The following is a 10583-nucleotide window of genomic DNA, read 5'->3' as shown; positions in this document are numbered from 1 at the left end:
GATAACATACTTTGAATGATGATGATGATTTTTTATTTATCTAATAGGTGAATGTTCCAAAAACAAGACGCACATTCTGCAAAAAATGCAGAAAGCACATGAACCACAAGGTGACCCAGTACAAGGCTGGCAAAGCTTCGTTGTATGCTCAAGGTACTGTAGGGTTTATTAACTTGTATTCCTTATATTTATAAATGACATCAACAAGGACATCTAACAACAAACATTCAATTATTTGTAGATGATTTCCTGCCTTACAGTATATACCATGTATTCAATATCCCTCTTATCTCAAAAATACAAAACAGATTTAAACAGATCTATACCTACTCACTAAGTGGTTTGGTACTTCTGCAGTTGGACAGATATCCAAACGCCATATCATGCATGCATAATGAAAAGCACAAATAATTTACAGTAAACTATGCAGGGTTAAGTAACAGAACCAACTGAGTGTTAACTGCAATGTACAAAATCACACACAATCTGTTGGTATTTGATGCAGTACAAGAATAACCAAGTGTTTTTCAGTTCTGCTCAAAGTACATCACTGAAATTTTAAATAGAACATTTTTATGTTTTTTTTTTACATTTGTTGCAGGAAAGAGACGTTATGACAGGAAGCAATGTGGATATGGTGGTCAGACCAAGCCTGTGTTTCACAAAAAGGTAATTACCGTAATGACTCCTTAATAACAAAGCTTCTTTCAATGTGTTATATTACTTATAATGCCGAAACATGCAGTAACACATTTTTTTGCACAAATTACATTATGTGTGTGTGTTCAAATATTAAAGTGAAGTAAATGTGGCAGGACCTAATCAACATAACAATTTTAAAAGATTTATATGTAGGCCTATGTAATAAAATATTTATTTTTTCCGAAAAACTATTGACAGTTGATATGCATGTAATGTATTGATTAGTTAAGTTGCTTATTACCATTTATTACTGAATAATAATATTGATTTTTAGGCTAAGACAACAAAAAAGATTACACTTAGAATGGAATGTACAGATTGCAAATATAGAAAGCAACTAGCCATCAAGAGATGCAAACATTTCGAGCTGGGTGGAGACAAGAAGCGAAAGGTAAGTAATTAATATCAAGCTAATTAATATCAAATTAATTATTTAGTTTGATCTCAATTTTTAAATACTTTGTTGACGGTATACCTGTCATTCTTTTTTCAAAACAGAACGATTCCATTTGAATTTTAAATGTGAGTGATTAATATGCTCTTAATTTGACTTCTAAAATAAAAGTTCACAGTTTAAGCAAGACTTATTTAGAGAACCCGCTGCTCGCCAATGAAGATGATTTTGAATAAAAATTGAATCTTATTTTGGACAGTTACCAAACCCGCCTCAATGAAAAAATTGAAATTAAAAGAAAGTTTTTCTTTATTTTTATTATGCCTCGTCGCCAAAAATAAGATATGTATATTTCTTCCTAATAATATAAATTTAAAGCATTTAACCATCCCATTACTACACTGTTAACACTCACCAATAAAACTTTTCTATTTTCTCCTCAATCTAAATGTATTTGGCAAAACTACAGTAGAACCTCGCTTTTACGTACCTCAGTTATAGGAACCCTCAGATTTACGTATGCCTCATACGGATGATGGCGTCACCAAAATCCCCCAAAAAAGAAACAGCCCTGTTCAGGGCCACCATAATGTACAAAAAGATATGCTAGGTTCTGTTTATTATTTCAATACTACAAACCATCTGCAAAGTGTGGAAGTGGTTGTGGCTGGAACTCCCAACCTTAAGGTCATGGGTTCAGAACTCTCCCTGTGCAAGTTGCTTGTGTCTGTCCTTCGGCAAGGCACTTTATCTACGTTTGTCTCTCTTTACCTTGGAGTATAATGGGTACACGGTGGTTCACTACAGGGGAAGAAAAAATGGCTGCGAGGAAAGGAACTGGCCACCCTACCACACAATACCGAGGCTTAGTACAATGGGCTAACAGCTCATTCCCCTACGTTCAATAATGAATATGAAACTACCTTTACCTTCATCTTATACAAAGTATTTGCACTCAACTCGCTGTTATAATCTAAAACCATGTGGACTGAGCGAGATGAACAACTACCGTCAGTGCTCAAAATAAGTTCTTTCCTACTTAGCTTCATGTGAAAAACTTTAAAATTTTCTACACGAGTTGAGTAAACTGGGTAGGCATGATTTTGCATACGAACGCTAATTGTTTGGCTTTCCCAGTGCAGTGCACGTGGTTTTAGTTTGTCTCAGCAGGCCCAGACAACACCGCAGCTTTGTTGTTTAGAATAGCCATGAAGGGGAATTCCCAAGTTATACCTTTGTCGTATAGGTTCTCTTACATTATTTTCATGTTCTTTAGTTAAATAAAAGATATAAAATGATGAATTACACATGGTTTTACTTGACCACTTTATTATGGCATAGTAAAGTGATGAATAAAAACATTAAACGCATGGTTTTATTCATAGGCCTAGGCCTATACAGTTGTATGGTGTAGGCCTAGGTAACATCGTTCGTTCATAACATACATTGATTGAGAACCCCCCCGATTTACGTACGCCTGCAGTCCCGTGCCCTACGTAAAATAGAGGTGGTTCTACTGTATTTACTAAATAAGAAAGCTAAATTTTATTTTTTTTTTTTGCCACTCTGACGATCTTTAAAAAAATAAGTTTGAAACAAGCTATATAAAAATTCCCACCTTAAATGTAGAGGGAACATTATTTTACCGATTGTCAAGTTCCCAATTTACTTTGTCTTCAATAATTTGGAGCAGGCGTGGCCAGGCTGACTGATCCCCTCTTTAAACTTCCCCTGCAAAAGAATTCTCTTTACCCTGCACAGTAGTACAGTACAATACTGTATAGTACATGTTTATTAAATAGATTAAATAAATTTAAATGTTAATATTAATCTTTTTTTTTTTTTTCCTTTCTCTTCCAGGGACAAATGATCCAGTTTTAAGCTGTGATGAACTCGCCATATACGTATATGAACATGAAGTGGTGTTCAGCAGTTTATTCTATTTCTTAATAACTGGTTGTGTATATTAAAAACAAAACAATACCGAGCAAATCTATTTTTGTAGTGCTTTATTTACTGATACTCAAGAGAAATTGTAGCTTACAAAAGCATTAACAGTAGGTATGTAACCCTTCTACATTTCCCTGGCTAGACATTACAACTAGACCTGTGCATAATATTTATTATCCAAATTCTACCAAGAACATTGATATATACTGTATATATATTTCACATGTAAATATAGTTAATGAAACTAAATATATGTGGAAGGACCAAGTCAAAAGAGGCTCAAGTCATCAGGCTATTTTGAGTAGATAGTATAAGTACTGGTACTGAAAGACTTTTTCCCCTATAATCGCTTATAACTTTTGAACAAAAATATTTTGTCTAGATTAATGGTAATTATCTGTAGTGCCCCAAGGTTATAAAAGAAACTTCTTATTGTGCAATATCCAGTAAAAATTTCCAAAATCTATTGAACAATTCTTCACTTGTAGAAGTGGCAGACTACACTGTAGTAAACAGATAAATACAAGTTTACCAATTTAACAATAAGTGTGACCACACAAAATGTGTAAAACTGTCCACAAATTTACAAAATGAATTGACTACAGCACACCACACCAACATGCCCAATATCTTGTGATGGTTTTTAGTCACAGTGACCACCTGCACAGAGATAGGGTTCAACTACAGAATTATAAGAATGTGTTTCAAGTGTTCAAAATTGAACCACAATGGCTCTTCCTAATATTTGACTATCATACATTCTTGGCTTTTTAATATATTTAAAATCCTGGTAGCTTTGCAAGGATTTTAAAGAAGTGTTTAAAGTTTTGACGTTCTTTTCCATACACAATTGGCGAATTACTGTTATAATTGTGTAGGTTTCCTGTTACCGCCAATAATAGAAGCATACATCACAAAAGTACATGTTATTGAAAATTTAAATAATTATTTTGATAAAACTTTATCTTGAATCAGCACAAATGCATTTCATGATTGCTCCACAAATCATTACCTATATTTTATTTTATTTTTTGTTAGTGGAAAAATAGATTTTGTAAATAATGAATATGAATGATTGTCTTTAATTTAAGTTTTAAAAAATACAAAAATACTCCTAAAACCCATTCCGATCTTGATTCCTCATTAAATTAGCAACTTTAATGTGTTGATGTTCAAGTGTTCTGCACACCACTAAATATTGGGCTGCACTTATAGGGTTGTTGCGAGCTACAACCCTAATATATTCATATAGCCCACCTGCGATATAAACTGACTAATAGTGACTTTTAGTTTTTACTAAGACTGCATCGAGTATAAACAATCAATCACTCTTGGCAACTGTGGTGGCGTAGACTGCATACAGCAATCCACCCCAAGATCTGTGTATTCTGATAGCATTAGATTACATTTCTATTCGCACGCCATAAAAGCTTATTCATAAAATTTGACATTTTCAATTGCTCTTTACAGTAATCTTAATTCTACTTTCATTAAACTACATTAGAGTTCATTTAGAACTAAAACAACTGTGCACTTACAGCTGCTACTACATAAAACATTAAATTCCATATACAGTCAACATTGGATAAGTACTGTACATAATGTAAACATTATTTTTTTACCACGATTGGTAGATAACAAATGATGCTAACAATTATTATACACCATGAAACAGACCATTATTGTCTTGACAATATCAGGCAAACAATAATTTTGTAAAACTGCACACTATTAATTGTACTTGCACTGTAAATTACTGTTACATAAATAGTGCAAGAATAGATGTATACCACTAATGTGAGTATGGATCTCAAATACTCTATTACAATCTGAATCCCAGCTTGAGAGCTCTTGAGTTTAGACAATTTAATTTCTTACCATAATTATTTCACAATTTGTCTTTTTTTTGCTGCTGGAGGGTGGATGCCCCTTTTACTTTCCCCCCCCCCCCCCCCCCACATCTGGATATCTGCCCTCGTCTCTTGGGAAAATCAGTCTACCTATCACAGCAGATCTTTTCATAGCTGAAATGCTGCCATTGATATTTACGGTAGCTCTACTTCAACACTGGTTTTAAGGTTTGAAATTTGAAGCAGGCTCAATGAGGCATCCTGTTTCCTTGTATTTTTTAATTAATTCATTCCAAGTTTTGTGAGCTTGAAGGAGGTATTGGTTACCTATGATGAAAACAGAAACCAAGTTTACACTAATAGCAAAATATAACAAATATTGAAAATTATATTATATACACATACATACACACGCACATATATATATGTATGTATATATATATGTACTGTATATGTGTATATATATATATATATATATACATACATACATACATACATATACATCATCATCATCTCGATTTGAAGATCTTAGTTTGCAAAGTAGCCTCGAAAAGAAGCCCATCTCCAGAAGAAACCCATCCAAAGCCCATGCCTTCTATTCGAGGTTTTACTGTATCAGAATAAGTCCCTTCACTTACCTATCAATATTAGTCCCTGTTTGGCCCTTGTCAATGCTACGTTCATTTGGTTCTCATCAATTATGAATCCCATGTTCATCTTCATCCAACGGATGCTTGGTTTCTTTTCGATTTCGACTCGTGGCAAAGACCTTACAGTTGACATGATTACATAATCCCATTCACTACCTACATTATAAGTATAAATATTTTATAAATATTGTGAATCAACTACTGTAATTATTATTCGTGTTTATTTCGACAATCTTTAAGGGTGGATTGGGGTGGAAAAAATATTAATTTATATTCTATAGAAATACATAATTTATTAAAAGAAGTCCATATCACAATTTTTCATCAGCACTGAAACAAAAATATGGGTCATTGACTACAAATTCTTAGTTTGTAAACCATATCTGTGCAAGTTCGAAGTTAATACCTTGGCTAAGAACAACAGTCGAGACTAGAATGTCTTCTTTTCCACAGTCTTTAAGGGCATCTCTGATTCGTTGGCACTGCAGACGGTACTGAGATAGTATGACGATATTGTTTGCTTTAATGCCTTTTTCTAAGAGTTTACAAGCAATCCGGACCTGAAAGTCAATTACATTTATAATCATCGTCATACTTCTAACTTCTTTTAATAAGTTTCTGGTTTGGAGGGGTCATGTTACTGAATTGCCAGCTACAATGTGCTCAAATTTTAAGTGCATCAATATGATTTGAATGGTTTTTACACACAACAAATCTATGCTTAGAAAATGATGGTAGGGGTCGACTAAACAGATAAAAAGTACAGTACTGGCGTTTTTATGTAAAGTCTACGAACAATTTTGCTAATGTCATTGAATATTTACTAAAAAAAACCATATAGAATAGATAAACATACATTACATTTAACTGATTAGGCCAAAAATGTATGCTCAGCTGATCCAAAATAATATTTGAAAACGGCACTATTCACGATTTAATTGTAATATAATATACCTTAATTAATTGTGGTTACCATTTTATAAGAAAAGTACATATGGAGTGCAAGTAATAGTCATAACCTCGACTCTCTTATTTATAAATAGTCTCCCAGTCTTTATTTTTTTAATGAACCAAAAATTACACAAATATTTCCACTGAAACGGCATGTTTAATGATTATTCACAACAATACCACTCACAACATGAGAAATCTCGTGTGGGTTACTCTTGCTTTGCTCGTTGCCCTCTGCACTCTTAACTGTCAATGTTTCCTCCTTGCCATACACGTGACAGAACACTGTCCGGCGAGATGGACCAGCAGGCCAGAATGTAAAATTTTGCCCCTTGCGGTTTTTAACAGAATCGGCAGTCTCCAGTTTGTTGTCATAGAAAGCACTTGATGGAAATTCACAGATACTGGAGTGCTAAGAAGAATATTTTATATCAAGTTTTATTAATTATTTTGATTTAATGTAGTAGGCCTACTGTTTTTACTTTAAAAATTGTATGTTTTAAGGTCGTAGTTATTAGTTGATTATTTATTTATCATCAGCAAATCAATGGGTAAGTTTTATATTTCCAATACATACAAGATTGTTATGAACTGCCCTCAATCTTCAATACCTTTAAATATTTGCTAAAAAGGTGGTGGTGTAAAATTTTAAGATTTTGTAACCTACTTGTTAGTTACCTGTATTACTATTATGTTAAAGCATTCTGATCATTCATAACGGAACAAATAATTTTAAAGTTCAAAATTCTGTTTAGTAAAATAATAGAAATCATAAAACAGCTGTAGCAATGATATAGCTGCAAATACAGGAATGCTTATGAAATTGTGATTTATGAAGATTAAAATGACAGAAACTAACCATTCTGTATTGTAACGTCAGCATTAAGGCTTTTTTCTCGTATCGTTCAAGGAGGGAAATACCCATGCCAAATTCCTCTGCATTTTTCTCTGTAATTATTGGTCTGAAAAATCGAAATCAGGAAAAAAGAAATTATAACAAGAAAACATTCCCATGATAATGTTATCAATGATAATAATAACGTCCCCCTAGCACAAGGTACAGTAACTAACTCATTGTAATTCAAAGCACTGAAGTTCAGAAAAAGTAGACATTGAATGAGTTCTGAGTCCGCTATTTAAGTTCAAGGTATATTGTCAAACTTCCATTTGTTACAAAAAAAAAAATAGCAAGGTAGTCATCAATAACATCAGCATTTTTGCATCGGATTCAGAATCTGATAAAATTTGTATTCACTTGGGTGACTGTAAAGTTTCATACCCATCCTTTCCCTACAGTCTATACACTGCTTACCGTAACTGCTTATGATCTCCGATCAGAACAACTTGATATGGCAAGCACATAACAAGTGGAATAAGGGCCTCTGGTTCACTGCACATGCCTGCTTCATCGATGATGCACTGGATGATGCTGCAGTATTTTTTGAATACTTCTGCACCAACTGCATTGCAGGTTGCCAGGATAATTCGGTATTTCTTCAATTCTTCTTCCTGAGGTTATAAATAAAATCAATGTATAGATATAAAGTTTAACTAGACGTAAAGAAACTCGAGTAAAACAATGATTAAATGCACAATTATTCTGAGAAAATTAAAGTGTTTACAGTTTTTTTCGTTAGTGAATGTTTAAAACGTTAAAATCGTGGTGATACATTCAAAAGTAGTATTCTACTAAAGATGACTATGTGTAGGCTGTATTTTAAAATAAAAAGTGTTTCACCTTTGCGAGTAATATCAAATCCTTATATTTCTTTCTCACTTGTGGAGGTATATCAGCACCTCGCGTTCGATTAAACATCCGCTCCATATTCCGTATATCAGCACCATGTGAATTGTTATTGCTCCTAATGAGATGGTGGAGAGCAATGTTTACATGATTGGGGTCTGTGGAAACATCCCTTGTTCCAGTCTTTGAGCCAATGTTTTGTTCCCACGGAATGGGAAAATCTTTCTTCTCAATCATTTTGCTGTAAACTCGAACAATTGGAAGCTCGGGAAACTTCTTCAAATATCCTATTAACAAAACAAAAAAAAGAATTGTATACAGACTTTTGGTTTGATTGTGAGAGGTTGAGGAGATATCTGGCAACCAATTAGCAATTTTGACAGTCAAAGCAGGAGTGGATCCACCTCTGCAAATTTGATTAGGTCCACTTTAACATTTATTTTTATATTTATTCTTACTTCATATGATAATGTACTGGATTTGATATAAAATCTATATCCATAAATTTGAATTTTAGAGCTCGATGTAAATGTAAATTAAGTTTGCGCTGATAAGCTTTATTCTTGATGTTCAGATTTCAATATCAATATAATCCTCAATCACAGTTCTGGTATAGAAGAAGCTTCAAAATTTAACCTACCGGCAACAACATCGACTGACTTATTTGATGGCCCGCAGTAAAGAACCTGTGGAGTACCTTTGCCTGTTGGTGGGACCTTCTTGTTTATTTCAGAAAAGTAATATGCTAGCTGAGCTCCTGTCACCGTTTTCCCAGTTCCTGTGAGACGAAACATTCACACTTTTGGAAGGATCTTTTTGAACAAAAATAATACATAATACATAATACCAAATGCTGTTTGGTATTATGTATTATTTTGAACAAAAATAATAATACCAAACAGCATTTGCTTTTAATTAATTTGCTCTAAATAAACATTATAGATTCTTATTAATAATAATATTACAGTAATAATAATAATAATAATAATAATAATAATAATAATAATAATAATAATAATAATAATATTAATAATAACAAGAAGAAGAGCACTCAGTAGAGACCAATAATCCACCCACCGCCAATCTCTTTCTGTAAAATAAATCCTAATGGCCCTCAAATGCACACCCGAATTTCAATCGTTACCAACACTTCATAATTTCGTCTTTGTAACTTGGTTAAACTTTCACTAAAGTTTCATTCATATCAGTTGATTAGGTTTTGAAATATCTGGTCAGGGACGTTTTTTTTAAATGGTCCGCATATCAACACCCTACTCCGGGTCGTCACCAAAATTCAATCACCTCATCTTTGGGTCATACCTAACAATTCCTGTAACTGTCATTTAGATCTGTGCAGCTGTTTTTGAGATATATTGAACACAAGAAATACACAGGACCTTAAAATTTAAATGACCCTCAAGTTCACACCCGAATTTGGATCGTCACCAACACTTGATAATTTCTTTCTTGCAACTTGGTTAAACTTTCACAAAAATTTCATTCATATCAGTTCAATAATTTTTGAAACACTGTATCTTGTCAAGGACGCTTGCTCACATCCTCACTTCCCCACCCTACTATGGACCGCCACCAAAACTTAATCATTTCGTCATTGGGTTATACCTAACACTCCTGTTATTTTCAATTATGTCTGTGCAGCCGTTTTAGAGATATGACGCACACAAAAAACCACACGAAAATACCGAAATGTTACACACACACCCTTTACACGACTGAAAACATATACGGTATCTCCCGGCGGAGATAATAATGATAACAATACCAACATAAATATTTGTAATCAAAAATATTGTAACATAATTAAGCTTCTAACTGAAGTTTGTTAAGCGGTTCAAACCAAATATTAAAATATTCATGACTATTTAAATGGGTATTTCGGCATTATAGGTAGGTTGTGGTTGTATTAGTCACTAGATAAGTATTTACTATCAATGAATAGATTTATGCAATATTGAGCTGTCGAGAATATTTCCTGTGATTTTTTAGTAGTCGAAATATATCACAGTAAACATTAAAGTAAAAGCATAATCTTTTAAAATGAACAGAACATGTCAAATTCAGGAAGGGATGTCCACACTTCTTGCTGAGAGTGAGTGTGGACCTAAATAAGTCTAGTTGCATACCTGGCGGTCCCTGTATAACTGTAAATGAACTGGTAAGTGCTGTTCTTATAGCCTGTATTTGTACTGTATTTGGTGGCGGTAAAGCTACATTTTGTATCTGTCCAACTTTTACTTCCTTTGCAAGTTTTGGAAGCAATTTAGCAGTGAAATCTAAAAAGAAAACAATCTGTATGTTATATATCTGTATATATACTGTCT

The 10583-nt window shown here is 33.3% G+C and overlaps 2 protein-coding genes across 2 annotated transcripts in view; one reads left to right on the top strand and one right to left on the bottom strand.

Moving 5' to 3' along the window:
• Nucleotides 1-3088, top strand: LOC117114289 (60S ribosomal protein L44-like). The gene is made up of 4 exons (XM_033257911.1): nucleotides 1-153; nucleotides 602-669; nucleotides 977-1093; nucleotides 2957-3088. Exons 1-4 carry the CDS (start codon nucleotides 99-101, stop codon nucleotides 2975-2977), a joined length of 261 nt encoding a protein of 86 aa, XP_033113802.1. The 5' UTR covers nucleotides 1-98; the 3' UTR covers nucleotides 2978-3088.
• A 1904-nt stretch (nucleotides 3089-4992) lies between these two features.
• LOC117114260 overlaps nucleotides 4993-10583 on the bottom strand; it is a 30889-nt gene continuing 25298 nt past the window's right edge. Inside the window, exons 24-32 of the mRNA XM_033257865.1 lie at nucleotides 10386-10535; nucleotides 8882-9019; nucleotides 8236-8528; nucleotides 7810-8006; nucleotides 7357-7459; nucleotides 6685-6909; nucleotides 5953-6106; nucleotides 5535-5702; nucleotides 4993-5223 (exon numbers count right to left, since the gene is read on the bottom strand). Of these exons, the coding sequence (XP_033113756.1) occupies nucleotides 5120-5223; nucleotides 5535-5702; nucleotides 5953-6106; nucleotides 6685-6909; nucleotides 7357-7459; nucleotides 7810-8006; nucleotides 8236-8528; nucleotides 8882-9019; nucleotides 10386-10535 (1532 nt within the window). The 3' untranslated portion in view covers nucleotides 4993-5119. The remainder of the gene's footprint in view (nucleotides 5224-5534; nucleotides 5703-5952; nucleotides 6107-6684; nucleotides 6910-7356; nucleotides 7460-7809; nucleotides 8007-8235; nucleotides 8529-8881; nucleotides 9020-10385; nucleotides 10536-10583) is intronic.

The sequence above is a fragment of the Anneissia japonica genome, unplaced genomic scaffold, assembly GCF_011630105.1.
Source record: "Anneissia japonica isolate Jap-2015-1 unplaced genomic scaffold, ASM1163010v1 scaffold2994_len2133135_cov197, whole genome shotgun sequence".
Classification (NCBI taxonomy): Eukaryota; Metazoa; Echinodermata; class Crinoidea; order Comatulida; family Comatulidae; genus Anneissia; species Anneissia japonica.
Note: the sequence above shows the minus strand (reverse complement) of the source record. Positions and strands in the feature narration are given on the sequence as shown.

Excerpts from the sequence above, each read along its gene's own strand:
- LOC117114289 (XM_033257911.1), top strand. The coding sequence starts at position 99 with ATGAACCACAAGGTGACCCAGTACAAGGCTGGCAAAGCTTCGTTGTAT. Across the intron at positions 154-601 it reads AGCTTCGTTGTATGCTCAAG|GAAAGAGACGTTATGACAGG; the intron begins GTACTGTAGGGT and ends CATTTGTTGCAG. Across the intron at positions 1,094-2,956 it reads GTGGAGACAAGAAGCGAAAG|GGACAAATGATCCAGTTTTA; the intron begins GTAAGTAATTAA and ends TTTCTCTTCCAG.